Consider the following 20835-nt stretch of genomic DNA (forward strand, 5'->3'; position numbering starts at 1 on the left):
CCCACCCAAGGAATATTGCTGTCTCTTTGCTGGAGGTCACCACACCCTTGGATCTGCTGGTGGAGCAGTTTGGGGTGAGTGCTCCTTGCTCTGCGTTGAGCAGAGTCAGCTGAATTAATTTAGATGGGTTAACTAGTTGGTTTCTACCAGCAGGCTGACTTCGTAGCTGACCTGGGTTAGGGAGTGCTGGGTATAAACTGTTCCTGCTAGCCAAGCTGCTAGGGCCAAAGTGCCTTGTCAGGGCAGTGAGGAACTCCCGGGTACCAGCTGTCTGTTAACACATCGTACTCAGTATCCAGGAGAGGTTATCATCTGTTGGGAGCCTGAATGATGGTGGCTTTTTCAGTGCAAAGAGGAGAAATAACCTGTGGTTATAAAATACTTTGCATGAAGAACACAATTTGGTTTAATCAGCTTTAGCATGGTTCTGAACATGACCTGCCGGTGGCAGGTGTCTCGATGCACGTTAAAAAAGAGCAATCTCCCTGAAATACTCTGCCTGTAAAACATGCCTATATAGAAATACTGTATGCTGCTTGGTATAGTGCCAAAAACCCCCCGAACCCCCAAACCTGAACTTCAGGATACCTTGCAGCAGATTCTTTTGTTGTATTGCCAGTTGCACCAGAGACACCATCTGTGGGGGCCTCTGAGGTGGGCGTTTCTATAAGCTAGGGTATCTGCTATGTTTATATTTTTATTTTGGGGGGGGCGCGGGGGTACACTAGGTTGCTAACTTAGTGGAGTTTTTTTTTCTCTTCTTCCTCCCTCTAATATACAGCTTAAAAATAATTGGGAACGGTGGCTTTTTTTCCCTCCGGGCAGTTTGAAGTTGCTTCTTAATAATCTGTTGGAGGCTTGGGCAGAGTGGGAGTGGAATTGATTGTGTGGGTTTTTTTCCTTCCTGCTCCAAGACCACTTCTTGGCACCGAGGAATTTTTCTTTAGACTTCTTTGGGGAACAGATGCGTGGAGTACAGTTACCACTCATACATACGGTTTTTAAAATATGGAAGCTGTTGGACTGAAGAGGCTTCATATGGTGCTGTTGGAAGATAAGAATTAACACGCAAATTTGGGTTTTTAAGACTTGCATATGTAATTGAAAAGTTTTTTTAATTGTGATGTTAAATATTAATCTGTGCTTTTATGGTTATTAATCAAAATTGCATCTATAACTGAAAATTACTTTCTCTGCAACCTTTAATACCTAAAATAGTTTCCTAGTTTAATATTCTGGGGATAAATATGTTACATAATGTGTAATTTAAATGGTTGAAAATCTTAATTCTTTAATGTAGACATTTTTTTCTTTAATTGCAGGTTCCCATTTTGAAAGCCATTAGAAGATATTCTGCCACCCTATTGGATTATTTCCTATACAACTCAGCATGTCACTGTGCCCTGGATTTTATAAGGTGGCCATGATTTAATCCCCACTTCCAATTTCTATGTATTGGTGAAGCATTGGAGCTCTTTAGAGCTGCTGTTACTTGTGTGGAAACTGATCCGTCTTGAATCCCCTTTCCAAAGGACTAGACGTTACTAGCAATGAGCTCCCAAAGCCATCCAGGTAAGAGCAAAACCACTTTAAATCTAGTAACAACAGCAAAACACCATGTGTTTGTTGCATGAACAGACTTTATTGTGTTGAGATGATAATCCGGTCTCTCTCCTTGGATGACTGCTATATTGAAAACTGGGACTTTGCATGAAGGTGAAAAATTGTGTGGGTGTTACCAGAGTTACAAGGAAATCTTGCCATTTTAGGTTTCTGGTTGTTGCATTACATACCACTGGAAGTTGTGGGTATTTTCTGAGATGTTAACCAAATGTTTAATTTGTTAAATCTATGTTGATAAGTCTTAATGGTATGTAGTGTACCTCTAAGGAATGGTCATGGTTCTGCTGGTGTGTCTTTATGGATATTTAAGAAAACTCTGACTTTTCAAGGACTTTTTAGTAGAAAAGAACAGTTTTGCTGGAATGAGTCAATTGATCCATCTCAATGTTGTCTGGAGAATTATTCCTAATGTGTCTTGTAATTTAAGACATGATTTGTCACTGCAAAATTGCACATTTCTGTCTGTCAAGAGGATCTGTAGGTACTCAGTTACCTGCTTTGTAGCTTAAAGTTTTCATACATTTGTATTTAGTGAATTTCAGCTAACTTTGGGTTAGGCAGGGTTTTGTGAGCTTGTGATTTGGAAGAGGAATTTTAATTGTGCTCTAATATGCCTGCTTTGACTGTTTCAGTCTGTGGTAGAGAAAATGACTGCTGGGAAGCAAGTAATCCAACAACGACAAGCCACGTGAAAGTACTTATTTAGCTACGCCTTTGAGAGGTTACTTTTGGGACTGAAGTTTAATCAGTTTTGGGTTAACAGTCAAGTAAGACTAAAGTGCTAAAAGCCAGTGAAGAGCTCCTAAGGTTTAAGGAACTGTGTATTTATGGGGAAGAATTTTATATTTGTTTCAGAATAGCTTCTAGCAGCTCATTTGTGTTTCTGAGGCTGGGAGCAAGAAAGGCTGCAATAAATAGGGATGCTGGAGTTCACAAGCAGCAGCAGCATTGAAAATCTGACTCTCACATAGGAACAGAAATGAGTTTATAAGCCTCTAAAATTGTCAGTATTATCAAAAAGAAAAAATCTGGCTTTTACTTCCATAATGTTTCAAAATCTAAGACTGCTACTTGTTTTTGGTACTATGGGGAGTTGGGAAACTATATTTGTATGAGTAGAGTGCATTCACCTGTGACACGTTTGTCACAATGTGATGTTTTTAAAGAGATCTGTTGAAGTAAGTGGTTAGTTATTTGAATACTTTCCTGTCTCAAATATGAGTGAGACTGAGGAGCTAATGGCGTCCCATTTCTTTTCTCATTGTGATGGGATAGGTTAAATGTATATCTACATTCAAAAACCAACAAACCAACCTAGCTTGATACTGCTTTACCACTTAAGGAGCAGTTCTCTAGATATTTGGGAAAGCAGGATGTCCTTTTTAGTTGGCCTGTTCTGTTGATAAAGGAGTATTGAAAGCCCACTACTGATTTGTCTTGTTTTCTCTTAATTCATCTGCTAACCTTTTTTTTTTTTTTTTTTCCATCTTGCCTCTTTTTACGGTTCTGCTACTTTTGCTCAAGTTCTGTGCTGATGGTGTAGCAGGGAGTCATTCAAGAAGGGCTAATGTAAAAAAACCAAGGAGCTCCTCGTGTAAAAACTGTTTCTGTAATGCTAAAAATCCATTTGAGCCTACCTTTTCTAACAACTGTGGCTAGAGCGGCCCTTGCTGAGTAGGCTGGTCTAATCAGAACTCAAGGGAGTGGCAGCTCAGCTGGATGGCTTTGGACATAAGTACGTTCTTCTGTGCTGCTGTTCCTAAACCTTCTTGGCCCTTGCAAGACCTTACGTAAGGTATGGGATGGTTCAGTAAGAGTTAAAGTTGTTACTACTATGAGTGTTTCAGTGGAATATAGGACTACTAATAGGGGAAGGTTTTTTTGTCTACTCTTGTAGTTAGCCCTTTCAAAGGTAAAGAAAGGATTACAGTTTTATTATTAGAAATACATCTTAAACTTCCTGTTGACAGTAACACTTGAAATTAAGAACGTGTAATAGAAACTCAAGGCCCATCGTCAGCTGGCCCACTGGGTATAATTTAAAGAGCGAAAAACGTTCATAAAACTGAAAAAGTGGAGGAAACAATCTTGTGGCGCTGCTTTTACAGAATGGTGTTCTGCAGGTAGTCTTTGTATGAAAATATTTTCAAACAGTATCAACTTCCACAGAGTCTTACTTCCCATCAGATGTGGTTGAGAAACTCTCTCTGCACCCTTCCTAGGCATTGCGTTCTTATTTTTGGTTGTATTTCCAAGCATTGGGTTGAAATTCTACAGTGTATCGTGGTGGCTTTTTACCCCTGGCTTATACTGTGGTATTCTTATTGCTTGTTTCTCTCTTAGAGTCAGTTTTATAATAATCAGTAGAAATATTTTTCCAAACCTTGCCAAAGATGGCATCTGGACTTCTCATGTCAGTTGTGATAGCTATTTTGATTATACGGCTACAGGTAATTATTACTAATGATGTGCACTGTTTAAGAGAAGGCTCTGGCTGAACTCAGCAGCCTATTAAACCTTGCTTCAGTGGATACAAGCTTTCTTCTCTAATCTTCTCCAAACCTATCACTAATGGGATGTTTTAGGACCAGTGCCATAAAATTGTTGCAGCGTAGATGAATGAAAGTGGTTTAGTTGTTTTTTTTTTTTTTTTTCCCTTCCACTCTGCAAAGCTCTCTTGAGAGAAGTGTTGGATACTGAAGGCATCTCACTGAAAAAGGTGACAAAATATGAAAACTAAGAAAAATATTACTTTCCCTTCATTCTTCCTCCATCACTGTTACTTTTTTTGGTTATATTTTGCAGTAAACTTTCTCAGAGAGTAAGTAGTAACTTTTTGAGAAGTAAGAATACCCAGGTGGGAGAAGTTAATCATCAAAAACTTTCAATTGGATAAATCAGTCTGTCTTGAGCCCTGGACACAGGGTAAAGACCTTGACTTTTGTTTTCTGAGCCAAAGGCTCTCTCCACAGTCCCTGACTTGAGCTCTTGTGGTTTTGGGGCAAGTTAAGTTCACATGTGGGTGCGCTGTTTGTGTGAGGAGCAGAAGCAGCAGGTGGGCTGCTCGTGTCCCTCTTGTCACAAGCACTGTGTGCCCATCATCGTGTGGTCCCCACTGCTCTGGAGGAATGCCCAGCTCCCTCCAGGTGTCGGTAGGTTTTGTGGATTCCCCAGGCAGGAGTGGGAATTGGTTTGGGTGGAACTGCTGAGCAGGATGAAGGCAGAGGGGGAAAGGGACTGAAATTGGAGGGTAGGGTGTCAGCAGGACAGGCTTTCCCCTGCAGTGATGGGAGCAGGAGACTACGAAGACTTAGTCAAGACAAAGCTCAGAGGCATTTTGTGTCCTTTGGCTTTTGGCAGAGGAACCACTGCTTCTTCAAATGCTGCAATAAAACTGAAAAAAATGCTGGAATTGTGCTATAAAAGATTGAGTTTTTTCAAAGTATAATTAAGAAAACTGGGCTAATTAAGATAACATTTAGGATTGTGACAAAGCTTAGGGGGTGCAGGCGAAAGCATATTTCGAGTCACTTCTTAACCTGTTACGTTGTCCACAATTTAAACTGACCTTATGTAACCTGTGGTGCTAACACCACTCATCTTACCCAGACTGACTGGGTTGTATGTGATGGAGGGGTGTTGGTTGATTTTTTGTTTTCTTTTTATTCCTTTCTTTCTTACTGACCTTAAATGATTTCTTACGGTTGCCTTCTACACCCCCCCCCCCCCCCTTAATTTTCAGTGGCTTGAGTTTCACTATCATTTGGTTCCTTAATCAGTAAAGATTGTTCTGCTGATACTAGTTATACATAAAGATTAGTTTAAAAACCCAAAACACTTAAAGTTAATCACTCAACTGATTTGTATTTGTTTAAAGTTCACTTTCCTTTGTAAAAGCTGAAAATCTCCATGTTCAATGAAGCATTTTGTTTATGAAATGTTATCTTACAGGAATTAGCCAGTCTGAATGCAAATGCTATATTCTTTCTTCAGAGCTACTCTTGCAGAGATGCAAATTTTATTTACATTTTGAAATGCTGAATGTTTGATAATTAGGAATATTGAAGTTTAAGAATGAGCTGCCTATCTGATATGGAAAAATCTGCAGCACGATCATTAAGACTGAGAGGAGATACCAGAGAGAAAGCAGAAAGCTTCGTGATCACACAACACTGGGAAAATGAGTTAGCAAGTCATGTGCTGTGATTTGCTAGATTGATAAGCACTTTCGTATGGTGTTTTATCTGCCGAGTGTGAGAAGCCACTCTCCTTTCATACTCCGTGGCTCAATGAGGCATGGAAAACCATTTCATGCAGTATACGTAAGAGCTTCCCCTGTTAGTCTCTCAAACATTTTGCACCTCAAATAAATATTTTATGTGTTCTCTTTTTAAAGATTAAGAAGTTTCTGTAGAGATGCATTTCAAACTGGCTTTAAATGACACTGACCTACTTTCTGGCAATAATGAGTCTGTTTCTGTAAGTTATCTGGGTGCAAGAGCATTCTTACAATAAACATAAGGACTGAATTCCAGTCCTCCTTTAGAAGGACTGGGGCACAACTGATACTTGGTGGTGTTGTCTGAAAAAACATCTGGACATGGTTTATGCATGCTTCCCCCTACCTGTCTGGTGCTCCAGTTCGTTATGGCTGGTTTATTCTAGACTCAGCATTCAGGCTCCTGCTCACAATAAAACACTGCTAGTAGTGAGTATAGGTAGAACCTCATTATCTCTGATGCTGTCTTTTCTCTAAATGAAAATACAAAGATTTTTCCAGACCTGTCCTCTTGCCATACTGCCATGTGTGTGCTTCATGGGAAGCTGAAGTTTTGGGGAAAAGTTCAACTGTTTGGCAGGCCCAGCAGAGCTAACAGGACATCCTCTGAAGGGACGCTGATGCCTGTCCTTGACAGCAGTAGGGTAAGTGTTGAGCATGTGGAGTAGGAACACAGTAGCAAGAGCTACTGCTGTGCCTTGAAGCTGTTGCCCTGAGCAGTCTTGTCCCCCAGCTTTGAGAGGGAATTTGAGGTTGGTTGAGAAGTAAACTCAGCAGCAAGGTCTGGCAGTAAGAAGCTTTCATTAGAAAGCTGGAGACCCTTGTGGTTGGGAGCTGTGCATGTCTTCATTTACTCTTCTTTCTTCAACCTGCAACAGAATGCCTACTCCACCTGCGTTTGGATTCCTATGTATCTGTAAGCTGAGCCTGTCCTGAATTTATTTCCTTTAAGAAGAAAAGTATAATTTTGAGGACCTTGAAAGTTTTAAGGCTGCTACCATGAAACCTGTGAAGTTTTCACTTTCTGGAGCATCAAATAGCTGAGACTTTCTGTACAAGGTTTTTGTTGTACCCTCAAAAGAAGAGAATTGTTTTGTGCTTCAACTTGGGGTTCAAGTTGAAGTTCCTTCTAGGTCAGTGTCCCTGCTAAGTACATTCCTCTCATTTCTACTTTTTCTTTAAGTGTAGTTCTTGCACTTTGGAATTCTTTAAAAGCCTGTTTCTAAAGTAAGTTTTTTTTGCTTGTGATGTATCTTGCAGTGCGAAGATGAGAAGCAGGTACTTACGATGACAGACAGAGAACTCTGAATTATTTTGAATGAGGTACAAAGTAGGAAAAAGATATAAAAAAGGTTGTACTTTTAAAGTCACGTGATAATATTTGAGATAGTCCTTGGGACCTTGCATCTCACTTGTAAAGGAGAGAAATCTTTTTCTATAAGGTTACTACATTTTTGTTACTCACTTTTGGTCAACCTCAGTTTGACCTGTATCTTATCTCACGTATGCTTCTCAAATTAAATTTGTTACCGGACTGTAACAAGGAGTGTATTCTCAGTGTTTATTTTAAGTTATTCAGCTTGTCGTCTTTGTGCCAGGCTCTCACGCTGATGAGGCTTGTTCATGTGCCTTGATGTGGTCAGATCAGTTAGGACAGAGCTGGTATTGAAGGAAGGTTTCAGTCATCCCACTGATTCTGAAAGTGATTCAAGAGCAGGGGCCGAAAATCCACCTATTCTCAGGTGAGTGTCAGCCATACGCGGCATTTTTCATCTTTCAAGTGTAAGAATTTGGCTGCCTGGCTACCTATGCTTTGACAGGTGCTGCTTATACTCACTGCAAAAGAAAAATATTTCCTTCTTTTTGAGAGCTGTTGGTCAACAGCTTTTAGAGTTGGTGTGGGTTTTTTTTTTGTTTAAGAAGTTTTCATACTGTTGGGTTGGGGAGAAGAGTGGAGAAACAGTTGCAATAATGTTTCTTCTTTTAGTGTAGTTTTCAGTATATTTTTTTCCATCCCTTAACGTCAGTAGATACTGACTTTACAGTCAGAAAATAGCCAGGAGTGACTGAATACAGAGTATCAGATGCCTGACTGGAGAAGGAAAAACTGCATATACTAATTCTCCCATCTCCAGTAAAGGCTTGACAAGTCCCTTTTCCCCCCCATAGGTTGCAATATACCATGAATTTCCCCTCACCCTTTGTTCTTTTCTATTTAGACTGTTAAGCAAGAAAGGCCTTTGAAGTGCACTGACACCTGCAAGGTTTGAGGTACCAAGTGGAGTTGTCAAAGGTCTGGGTAAAGCATGCAATACTTTTCTTGGCCAAACTGTGATAGCAGAAATATATTATTACATATACATGTATATATACTAATATATACATGTGTATATATATATATTATATATATATATATATACACATGTATATATAATAAATACATGAGAATGATTTTATTCATAGGCACCACCTATGAAATACAACATTGCATGGATTTTAGGGTGCTTTTATATGGCGGTTTTCTAGTTTTCATTAATTTACACTTAAAAACATTAAAGATGCTCAGTGGGGTTAGATCTCAAATAATTGATCTAACTAATTAACTGGTTGTATTGCACAATTGTTGAGGTAGGATGAGCAGAGATTAACTCTCTGCAGCTGTGCTTCAGAGTAAAACTGCAGTGTCCACTTTGGTTTTTAGCCCTTGTGATGGTCTGGCCAAATGGAGACTCTGTGGCCACTTTTGCAGTGTGTTGCTGTTATCTTTTCTATTCCTATCCCTTCTCCCTTTTTTTTTTTTTTTTCTTATTTCCCTAATTTCTTGAATTGTGGTACTTGGCTTTCTTTTTCCTTGTCCACTAGTGTTCGAGAGCTAGAGACAGGCTGGGGCAGGGGGCACAGCTCCAGTGACTTTCTTGCAAGAAGAAAACAGGCAAGGGAATCTCCATTAGCATCTTTGATGTGCTAACTAATGAGAATTGCGGCATACAATTAATTCTTCCTTCAAGAAAGCTAAAAATATATCAGCAGATCTTTTAAACATTTTGTTTCTATAACCTAAATGAAACTACTGTTTCATCAGTTACTGGGAAAATCAGATGCTTTAACTGCAGTGCCCTTGTTTGCTTTGAAATACTCGGCATCTCTTGGTGTTCCCCCCAGGAACTACTGTCATGGTTTGGCTAAATGATGCTTGATAGATTGATGTGCTGAAATGTTGAAACAAATTTTTAGCCTTTCAAAAGGGTGAACCTAATATTAAACTTTGCACCTACTGAAAGCTGAATTGCATACAGAAGAATATACGTGGGCTTATTTGAGATCCTCCTGTCTCCCTGTGATCTATTTAAAACTGAACTAGATCAAGATTACTTAATGTCTTCTTTCAAACAGAAGAAATGTGTCCTGACTGTAACAGTTTAGGAATTTGTCTTGAATTTCAAGCATGATTCAGGCTTATCTGTTTTTTAAGCATTGAAAAACTAAGTAGTATGTAAATACCCTTCAGGACTAGACCAGATCCAGCAGTATCCTGGAAAGCTGCTGTTGCAGCTTATGAACCTTATAGCAGAGCCATGCTCTGCCTTCCTCTAGCTCTGTGGGTTGCTGACTTCCCATCCGTGCTGCTGTCAGCCCAAGGGCAGAGTCTGTATATCAAAACTATAATTGGGAATATTTGCTAGTTAATATGCAAGTACTGCAGCTAAGTCTGTTTACAGAGTGCTGCTAAGCTGCTTCTTTTTGGTTGTTTAACTTCCCTGAGGGAGGTGATACAATGTGTCCTTCTGATTGTGAAGGCCCTTCCTTGTCCACCTGTGTCGTGGTTTGAACTTGGAGGGCAACTGAGGACCACGCACCTGCTCACGCCTCCCTTTCCCCCCAGCACTGAGAAGGGAAAAACAAGCAAAGATGCTGCTCACGTCCCCCTTCTTCCTCCAGCACTGGGAAGGAGAAAAGCACAAGGTCCAGGAAATTGAGATAAGGACGGGGAGGGATGAACTCATCCATTATTGACACAGGCAAAAGACGGGCTCGTTAGGGGAAGAAAAAAAAGAACATAATCTTAATCCAGGCACTGCCAACAACACTTAACAGACAGAGTAGGACCATGAGAAGCATTACCATATCCTGCAGACACTTTCCCCCATCCATCCCGTCTTGCCAGGCTCAGCTTTGCTCCTGATACACCTGCCCACTCTTCCTCAGTGGTGCAGGGGGCAGGCGGTGAGTAGTGTGGTCAGTCCTGCCACATTTTCCACCTTGGGGTGGGAAGGGGGTGGACAGGTGGATTTCCGACATTCCTCCCCTGTCCCAGCACGGTCCCGCTCTCACAAGAGACAGTTCTCCACAAACCAGCTCCAACAGGAGTCACTCCAGGCGTGTGGGTCACCTCCACACATTGCAATCCTCCCAGCACTGAACTACTGCAGCAGGGGCTTCTTGCCACAAGGTCCTGGCCTTCTTCAGGTGCAGCCACCTGTCCTGGCGTGGGGCCCCCCACAGGCTGCCAATTGGTATCTGCTTCATCGCAGACCACTGTGGGTGACAGAGGGCATCAGCCCTGCTGTCTCACCATGGGATGCAGGGGAGTCTCTGCTCTAGAGCATCTCTCCCCCCCGCCTCTTCCTTTCTTCCACTGACCTCGGTGTTTGCACAGATGTTCTCCTCACAACTTCTCCTCACAACTTTCACCACTCCTCCTAGGTTCCTCTTCTTAAATATGTTATTGCAGAGCCACAACTAATTGGCCAGGGCTTGTTGCAAAGGCAGGTCCTACTTGGAGCCAGGGGAGCTTTGAGAAGCTTCTCACAGGGGGCCGCAGCTGTAGCCCCCTCCCTCGTTACTAAACCCCCCCACCTTCACTCACTCATAGCAGGACAGCCTGTCAGCCAGCATCTCTGGAGAAACCCAGCTTGAGGGTATCACTGGTGGCACCAGTTTTTGATCGTTACCAGAAGCCCATGCATGTGTGTGAGGTTCACTGGGGCATTGTTAACCCTCCTTTAAAACCAATCATTACACGCTTTGCCAGGGAATCCAAAACTAGACTTAATTTTCCCAGTGGTTGTATGTGCTCTGCTCACCTTTGATGTAGGAATATCAGATTTATTTTGAAGGCCTGAATTGTGATGTCTGAGTATGTTCTGCAAGGATGGCTGTGCAAGGTCAGCTCTGGGGAGACCAGGTCCAGGAGCCTGACCACATCAAGCTGTGGATGCCTGGGAAAGAGGGAAACAACAGGTAAGATTGTGGCAACAGCTGTTAATACTCCCTCTTAGCTTCTAGTCAAGTGAGACTTGGATTTTTATGGGGGCTAAGCGTGGCAAGTTTTATTTCATCGGACCTGTTTCTGTCATCTGCCCAGTTGCTTTTGGAAGCTGCTTAAGCGTTGGCATTTGTAGGGAATTGCAGAGTTGGACCTTGCAGTGTGAGGAAGGTTGCATCCTATCCCTTTGCTTCAGAGCTCCTTTGATTGAAATGGATGTTTCTGAGGGTCTGCTTCCTTGCACCGAGTGAGGGGTGGAGCAGTGGCATCTGAGCTCTTCACTGTAAGCACCGGAGCTGGCATAATGATGGAGATAAATGGTACAAAACCATTCCATCAGTTTTGTTTTGCAATGGTTTGGTTGTACCAAGGGTTGAATAATCCCAGCACTGAAATTAAAAAAATATCTTCCTTTGTGTATTGATACTTGACTTGAACATGAGCAAACAGTGTTTTGCTAGTGCCATCTTCTCTTCCAGGAGAAACTTCCAGCCGTGAGCAAGGTAAAATTGCTTGCAGTAGAGGGGACTACTGGAAACTCTCACTGTGCTGTAGCTGTGCTCTGTGGTAGGGCTGGGATCAGGATGTTGGAGAAATGACAGATGAATTCAAAGAAATCATTTTTTTAAAAAATCAATCCTGACCCTTTCACTATTCAAGAATCTATGTACTCATTTTGTTTGTAGCTGTTATGTTGCCAAACCACATAAATAGCTTTATAGGGAAAATTGTAATAGGAGTGAGGTCTAGTTTGTGAGCTTTGAACTACTAGCCTTGGCTTCAGGTAACCATTTTGTCCTGAAAGGCTGCTGCTGTAGTTGTGTAACCCCACCAGACTTTATGTAATAGCAAGGAGCCTTGGGGTGAGGGGGTGTGGGGTTTGATGCCTCTCTTGGCAGTGTACTCATTGTGTATTTTGGCTTTTTTTAAATAGATGTTGCTGTCCATGAACTACTGTGTAATGACTCTTTGCTGTCAGGTTTCATCTTCTAATCAATAGACCAAGATCAATGCAGTTATTTGTACATGCGGTCACTTCAGATATACAGCGAGTCGAGTTGGGTGCAGATGGGAGATAGGTGATGCCCCTTCGGTTGCTTTACTTGTTGAGAGATAAGAGGGCAGGTTTTTTTACTACTTCTGTAAAGCTGGTTCCAGTGTTTTCGATCAATGGACAATTTTTCAGGCAGAAAACCCTTAAAGCTTAGTGATTTTAAGATAATCCATCGAGAAGGATTTCTTGCTATTCTGTTTCAGCATTCAAAACTTGCACTTTCTAGTTAAGCAGACTTCCTCCTCTCCTTTAGTTGTGACTTTGCTTTATGCTGGATGTTTTAAACATGTTAGTTTAAAACTTTTTTCACACTAGTGTGCTCCTCTTTTATAAAATGCTTGAGCTGCTCTTGTGGGAAGACATAAAAGCCTGAACTAGACCAAGCTCTTTTAACCAAACTCGTCTCTGGTCAAAAAATAACCCAGAACAATAAAAAGACCAGAGCCCATACACCAAACTCCAGTAGTCCGTCCAAGTATTGAATCTTTAACATCTGTCACTTTAGGAAGAATCTCTGAAACTTCCAAGTGCTTGCTTTATTCTAAATAAGGTACCACTGGTCTCTTACAACCTTTGCCAGGAGAAGGCATGAGATCCTTACAGCTTAACAAACCGTGAAGGGCTTTGGCATCTGTTCCCCGCCAGCAGCAAGTATCTGATTGGCATTAGATTTTTTTTTTTTTTTCTTTCCAGCAGGTGGAAGGCCTGTTCTGCAGGCTCGTAACTCTTGACAGGTTTATCATGATGGCTTCTTGGCAGGTAGGGGTGATGCTGTTCATTCAGTCTGCCTTAAAGATTCTTGCTTTTATTTTATTTTTTTTTTTCTATAAAGTGTAGCTTGTGCAGTAGCTATTTCAAATAGGCCATGGGACTTTTGCCTCTGGTTTACTTCTCAGTATCCAGAATTGCAGCATGTAGAGCCAACTTGCAAGGTCAGTATACCTTAATTGTTACTTCTGCCTCCTCCAAATGTGTTTGAGACAGGGTGATCTGAACAAACATAGAATCAGCTTCTGTTAACAAAGGTTTGAGAATGCTCTGAATTAGTCTTTTCATATGTTTTCTTTTCATGAGGAAAGGTAAGCATAATAGTTCTGTTCAGGCACTGGCTTCTTGTGATTTCCCGAGTCTTTCTAAAGTCACTGCTGTGCAAAAGTTGCCCTGTAAAAATTTTGTTTTGATCATATTTTTTGTGCAAGACCTCAACTTGTTGTTTTTAGCAGTTCACCAAAGTGCTTTCTAACTGGGTGCTTAAAAAGAATTCCTCCTCCTCCACTGATTAATTTCTGGCATGAAGAATGAAATAGCTCTTGCGTCAATAAATCGTCACAACCTTTGCTTGTCTCTGTCAGCGTAAATACAGTTGGACTCTAACATGCCCGAAAGTAGGCCAGAGGTTGCTAATTTTGCAGCTGTAAAGTGGTCAAGTCCAAGAGAGTGCTGTGGGATGTGCACGCTTGGTGGGCTATCAGAGCTGCTGCATTTCAGGTTACGAGTTGGGCCCCTTTTCCCCTCTGTTAATTTCTTACATTCTGGAATTGTATTTTATATAAAAGGTACTGTTTTACAACTGTCTTGGAGGATAGTATTTTTAGGTGTATTTGTGTTATTTACTAGAATAAATGTGTTTTTATAGCTGTGAGCAAGCCAAATGCCTTTCCTGTCATACTTCAGTTGCTTGGGTTGTGTTTATGCTAGTTATGAGACAAAAATCGCCAGCCTGCCGTGACCCTGGTACTCCAGGCTTTGCTGATTTTCTTCAGTGAACTTGGGTGCTCCTCACACCTGCGTACTTCTTGCTATCCTGGTACATATCAGTTGTTTGACAGCTTGGCTGCTGCAGTCCTCTGCTCCAAGATTACCTGCTTAGCCTTGTCGCTTTGGAGATGCAGCCACGCTCAGAAGAGCATCTGCGATGGTTCTTGGCTGTGCCTGCTTCCTGCTCGATGTCTTTGGGGGGGCTGTTGAGTTGAGTCTGAGACCTTATTTCACTTCTTCACCTTTGGTCACTTGGGAAGACTTGCTTTTGAGCTGGTTGTTCAGACTGCTTTTTTTTTTTTTCTTCTGGTAATTCTGCAAAGCAGAATTGGTGTTTGCTTTTGTCAGGGAGAATATGGATAGCATTGCACTAAAGAACGGAAGTTTTGGGCTTATTTGCCCAAAGTAATTGGGCAGTGGTTACTTGATCTTTAGGTGTTCTAGCAATCGGACGAAAGAAACTTTCTACAAAGCCATTTGCTTGAACAACTGTTGTGCAAACTGAGTGCTGAATGCTTCAAGAAATGGAAGGTAAGAAGCATGGTAAATGACTTAGCAAACTTTAAAGATAGGGTAGAACTTAATTTTTGGGAAATGTAGTGTTTATTATTTATTACATAGGAGGAAGAAAACTTGTATTTAATTGCAAGGATGACAGCCCACTTTAGGTATGCCAGTCACTGCTATTTGTATGCCTGTCTCAGTTAAGAGATCCAGTTGCAAACCTGATCTTACCTAAAAAGGAAAAAAAAAAGTACAACTGAACAGTAAAGCTCATCTTTATGTTGCTTTTCTATTGCAAAAAGCAGTGCAAGGTGTTTGGGGATTTTTAAAAATGTTTTTTTGTTTGTTGTTTCTTTGAGTGAAGTAAAATCGTTCTCTGCAACAAGCTTACTACTGCTGGTAACCAGGATCTGCCATATGTAATCCAGGTGTTGCTGTGTATGTTGTGACAAGGTATGGCCATATCAGAGTAAGACAAGTGGTGCCACTCAGCTTGTGGGCTGCTGTGGACGCATGCAGCTTGCTGTCAGTGTATGGCCAGAGCTGCCTCTTTGCTGGAGTAGCTCTCTAAAGCCATTGCAAAAAATAAGGATGTTTTTTTCCCCATCACAGAGTAGCTGCAGTCTGACACTTCAGTTTTAGTCTTCTTTATGCATTTCGACTCTTGTGGAGATGCATGGGACCTGCTGAAGAGGCTGAAATGATGCATGTGCAGCTGCTTGTCAGTGCAAATCAGAGGTTGGGATAAAACCTGCTGCTTCCCTGAGACTCCAGCAGTTTCTCCTTGGAGAATGCCCGGATGAAGCAGCATTTGGTTTTTCTGGAAGCATCTTTCTCCTCCTACTTGTATCACTGTACGAGTGTCCCTGCAGCTCCCCTACCTGTAAACTGAGTAGTTGAGCTGACTTGATGGACCAAATGGCAGAGTAATTTCTAAAATTTAGATGTATTCTCTTTTTTTAATTCTCTTAATCTTTATATAAATACAAACACACACTACTGGTGGAGGGGCAGGGGAAAATTTCTAGACATCCTGCTCCTGGATGAAAGCTCTTGAAGTTATTTTTGCCAATTTTGAGAAACCAGCTGCAGCTACTATAAAACAAACTATTTGTTTCATAATAAACTTAGGCAAATATTCTTTCTGTCCTTTGGAAAACAAACAATCTGTTGATACTAATGCCCATGTCAGTCTTCTGCAGGCAGGAGGAAGCCTGAAAAGGTAGGCATTGTATCTTTAAATACTTTCAGAGATGTAATACCTGTCCATTTGATGAGAAAACTGTCCATTTAAAGTTGACTTTGTTGCCAGAAAGGAAAGTGTGGCTTGTTCTCGGCCCAAAGCAGGCGTTTGACAAGCTCTGTATTTTCTAGTACAGGGTAATTCATCATGTGCCAACTGTTAGAGCTACAGCATTTATGTCTCCCCTTTCACTTCCTTCTCTCCTTAGTTGTAAACTAATATTCAGGAAGAGATTTAGATGTTTTGGTCAAGTTTAATCCGTAATATGTGCAGAGAATATTCTTCCCTGCCCTTATTCCCGTTAGGGCTTGAGACTTGAGAATGAAAGCATTTCTTTAAAAATATTTCACTGTGTAGTTTTATTCTTACGTGTGAGATGTGCCTGGTGGTGCCAGAGAAGCCACAAGATGTTGAACATTGCAGGAAAAGGCAGCAGTGGTTATGTCACTGTGGCTTTTTGGCAGCTGCTTGCCCATACCTGTGTTGGTGTGCAGACTGCGTGTGCTTTTCCTTCTTTTAATTGTAAAGTCAGATGGTGGTGTTTATGCTTTTGTGCTGTTCCTGTAGTGAGAGTCTGTGTCTAGCCTGAATTGGAGGATTCTGGCAGAAAATGACTGCTCAGGAGTGTATTATGCTGTTAGACAGCAACAAGGCTGTTTGGAGTTGGCTCAGGGATGTGGGGTTATGTGTATTCATGTGTGTATAATGTGTGTGTGTGTGTGTATTTATGTCTATCCTAACTCTACCTTGGTTATTAAAGCTTGAGTTTGTGAAAGGACTGTTCGTTGAAGTTGACTCTGGGGTCATCTTTTGGTGCAGATACCAACTCTGCAGTGGGTACAGATCCTGTTCGCTAGCGTGTGATACTGCTGCATTGCCACTGGTCTGTCTGTCTGGGCTCCTCCCATCTGAACTGGCAAAAGTTTATTCCTTAGGGCCTGTTTGGCGCGAGCTGATGTTGGATCGGGTTGCTTCTGAAGTCTGATGATGTTTTGGGGTGTTGCAGCCTGGTCATCACATGCATGCTCATTTTCCCTGATTCAGGTGTCTAACATACCTTTAAATAAATGGGGTATTAGCATGGTGTGGTGTAGATGATAGGTGATGTTGGGCTAAACACAGACTTCCGAACTGCTGAGTAAAGCTGTGTGTTACATCAAGGTGTGCCTTTACTTTTTCTTTTCCCTGGGAACTGGTTGCTGAAGAGCTGGAGATTAAATACCCATGTTAATCAGGCTGGCTGGGATGTGGCATGGTTATTTCCCTCCACAGAGGTGAAGGTTGATCCTGAGAGCTTTCTGGGCTGGAAGGTACACTGACCATTACATGTCAAGTTGTCTCTTTGGCTTCCTTTGTGTCTGTAGTCCCAAGAGGTGACCTCTGAGAAGTTGCTGCCCTGTCTAATGGTTGCTGCAGTATCAACCTTCACCTGTGCTCATTCCTGGATCATCCAGCATGCTGGTAGTGCCTATCACAGCATGCACAGTGTGGCAGAATGCATCTAGCAACATTTTTGTAAAGTTCTGAGTTTGGCCAGTCTTCCTGAGACTTTGGATAAGCAAGTTAAAACTGGATGGGGACACCCCCCCCCACCCCCCCCCCACCCCCCCCCCACCCCCCCCCCCCAAGTTAGTAATGCATTTGCTCTGGGTGTGTTGGTCTCAAAGGAAGGGCAGATGCTGCTGCTGCTAAGTAGATGCTTTCATTGAAAGACAGTCTTTGCTTGCCTTGCTGTTGTCCTGTTAAGGCTACAATACCTGTCAGACCCTCAGCATCTCCTCATCAATATTGAGCTGTAAAGAGGGCAGACCACAGCAGCCCCTGCATTGATTGGGACTTCCAGCAGGAAGCAAGGGGTCTTTGTAGCCTAAAACTGTTATTGGTTTCCTTCCTTCTGGAAGGAATTTAAAAATAGCTTCATACAGTCTCTAAAATTCGTTCTTTCATGATTATTTTGGTTTATATTTTACTGTTGAAGCGGCTTTCTTCATGAGAGGCTGCCTGGAGAATAGTTGTTCAGGAACTGCCAGTCGTGAGCGTTGGATTTCTGTAGCCGTGGGAGCCAGACTGTGCTGGCCTGCGGTGCTGTAGGATGAGCCCTCCCTCCTGGGGAAGGTGAGTGGAAACAGGGCTGGCATAAAAGAGTGTGGTTGCGGTGTTTCATTTTGCTTTGTGAACTCCTGAAGCCTGCAGATCTCTGCAAAAGGAACTTGTGTTTATATTGAAATAATTATGCTTGTAGTTACTTCAGACACAGATGTATTTGTGGCTTTAGCAAGAAAGAGTATGAGACAGTTGTGTTGAAAGATTATTTTTGTTGTGCTAGGAACTCCTTTTTTCTCTTGAAACAAACAAGCATGGGACTATTTCTTTTGAACTCTAGTGGCTTTTTTCCTCCCCAATATCTTAAACTGGAATTATTTTGCACTGAGAATTAGTAAGTACTGTTTAGAAACTGTTGTCAGTGAGACGGTAGCTGGCTCTTATTTTGAAAGAGGCAGAATGCTCAGTATTCACTCTTAATATTTTTTTTTCTACTGTTTTCCCACAAGACTGCATTTTCATCATGTCTCTGAGCTTGACTGTTTTTGTCACATTTGCAAGTTGTTAATGACATCCTGGTTTGTTAATATATTCTTTGTATTGGCAAATTTTAAGTGATTTATTGGCTTAGATACCCTTTATTTACTTCCCTGCCACTTCCAAGTTAGTAATTTTGCTGACTAAGCAGTGCAGAGGATACCTTTGTGCACAGGGAAGACAAGGAGAGGAAAACTCAGGCTGGGGTGTTTCTCCTCCTTCCTTCTCACAAATTGAAACTAATGGAGCTTGCTGGATGCTTTCACTGATCGCCTGCTGATTCCTTTAACTAGAAAATTTCTGACTTGGAGCTTCCACATACCTGATTCCTGTGTTAGATGCACTCAGAGGTATTTGAGCTATAAGGCTCTTAAACACGACTAAAGTGGACAGCCCTGCCTCTGCTAGGGAAGTCTGGGCTCCATGCACTGTTGCTGGGCTCCAAATTTTAGATGCTGAGAAAATAAATTCAGCTGTGTGGGTTTTGTTCCCTCTCCCCCCGTATTGGACTTGTGAAATGCTGCTGTGGACCTCTTTCCAGGATAACAAACACTGAAACATCTAATTATGGATCAGTCTCTCATTCCAAGCATCACATGCTCACAGGGCTTTTTGATACGTTGCGCAGATTCTTCAAACCACTGACCTTTTCAGAGTGCCCTTGGCTGTGCCAGCAGAGAAGCATGCTGGCAGCTTAAAGATGTTTTGTCTGGCATTTGAGCAGAAGTGAAAACTTATTGCTGGTGGAAACAGATGAGAGGGCAGAAAATGCAATGTGTGCTGAGGCTTTGGATGTCTGGCATTGTCTGATGGTGAACGGCTGTGGCAGTTTGTTCTCCTGTGTTGAAAGGTGACGTTAATGTTGAAAGCTCGGGGGGTTAAGCACAAATTGGACAGTCATTGCGACAGCTGTGTTGTCAGCCGTGGTTTGCTGGCTGTGTGCAGCTCTTTATTAATTGGACTGTCCTATAAATAAGCAGTTGTACACAGCCTTACGCACGCGATTCTTTGCAACACTGCCGCACCGTAGCGGAGCAGCCAGATGTCACAACTCGCTCCCGATTGTTCTCAGCAGGTAAAGCTACGGGAAGAAAACACCTACAGCTCTGGAAGAGACAATAGCTGAGTGGAGGGAGCTGGGGGTGATGCATGTGAAGGATATGTGATTTGTGATACCGGAGGCTTAAAGGCAAAAATAGCATCATTTATAATAGTAAAAGTGAAGGCTTCTGCACTACGCCTTTGCATTCTGCCAGTCTGTAATGAATGGAGGAGTAGTTTGCTTACAGATGACAAGCAGGAATGAATAACTACTTAAAATTTTGGTGCTGAAGAAACAGCTTTTTCCTTTTTCATCTTGGCCTCCCGAGAAAGTCAGAGCCATGTAGCCCCTTTTCTCACAGTCGCATGCTGCTCTAAATAAAAATGTCAGGAAGCATAAAATTAAAACTCTCTCTGCATCCTTCGTCATCCCCGTGGAGTTCGCTGTTCTGCTTTTGGCGTGCTTGAGGACTTGTTATGACTAGGGCTATGTGCAGATTTTTTGGAGAGGACCCCCTTTGCTGCCTGTTTCTTTTTTGTTGTTCCTCCCCCCGCCGCCCCCTTTCAGCAGGAGGAGGAATTCAAAGAACAAATCCTCATCAGCAGGAGGAGGTATTCAGAGAACAATCCACTGCTTTGAACTTCTTCACCAGCTATAAACATCTCATCAGCATGGGCTAGGAGATGATGTAGGCACGGTATCTTACTGGGAGTGAGGTAAGGTAATGCCAGCAAGAGTTCAGCTGGAGGGTAACTTGAAGTGATTCAAATTAGGTGGTAGTTTATCCATGCCGAAATGTAAAGCTGTTTCTCCTTTTGGCTAGTGGGTGGTTGCCCTCTTGCCAATGCGAGGGTTTCCCTCAGGAGTGCGTTGTGTGTTTCTGTCTTCAGCGTGAATGTTTAATAGAAAGGAAAGCTGGATCCTTTGGGGTTTTTGCAGGCAAAATAGTGGCTGGTGTAAAGGCAACTTTCCTTGCTGATACAGGGTATTGGGAACTGGTTAACTTTTTCCTAGTCCAATGAGAGATTTTTATCCCAATTGTAACTTTTGCCTTACCAAACTACCAAAATAGCAGGCTACCTTTGAGTAATACCACCAACCACTAGGATTTCTTAGATTTTTAAGAGAGCTGTTGCAGTTAAATTGTTTTAAGGCAATTGCTGTAATCCAACCCTGATGCATTTTAGTAGCTGGACACCTGAGGATATTTTGAAGGTGGAATTGAAGCATACTAATTTTGGTGCTTCAGGAAGAGAGGCAAAGTGGAGGTGCAGTATAAGCTATGTGCTGGGGTAAGGAACTGCTGTCCCTTGCAGTCTCATCTGAACTGGGGCTGTTGGCTGGAGCAGCTCTGCCTCTGCTCCTTGCTGCTCCCTGTTTTCCTCTGAGCTGATGCATCTGTGATTTGTTTTCATGGAACCTCCTTAGGAGACCTTAAATATCTTAGTGGTTGATGTTTGTAATGGAAAGTGCCATTGCTTTTTTT

The 20835-nt window shown here is 42.1% G+C and overlaps 1 protein-coding gene across 12 annotated transcripts in view; it reads left to right on the forward strand.

The window, feature by feature from the left end:
- HDAC4 (histone deacetylase 4) overlaps positions 1-20835 on the forward strand; it is a 265065-nt gene that overhangs the window by 24968 nt on the left and 219262 nt on the right. For 6 of the 12 annotated variants that reach the window (XM_074910169.1, XM_074910173.1, XM_074910172.1 and 3 more), the window contains exon 2: positions 1323-1572. The exons of 1 other annotated variant lie outside the window; for it this stretch is intronic. In XM_074910169.1, coding sequence (XP_074766270.1) covers positions 1551-1572 — 22 coding nt within the window. In that variant the 5' untranslated portion in view covers positions 1323-1550. 5 more of the 12 variants (XM_074910175.1, XM_074910177.1, XM_074910178.1 and 2 more) reach the window with 4 other exon arrangements.

The sequence above is a fragment of the Athene noctua genome, chromosome 7, assembly GCF_965140245.1.
Source record: "Athene noctua chromosome 7, bAthNoc1.hap1.1, whole genome shotgun sequence".
NCBI classification, from domain to species: domain Eukaryota; kingdom Metazoa; phylum Chordata; class Aves; order Strigiformes; family Strigidae; genus Athene; species Athene noctua.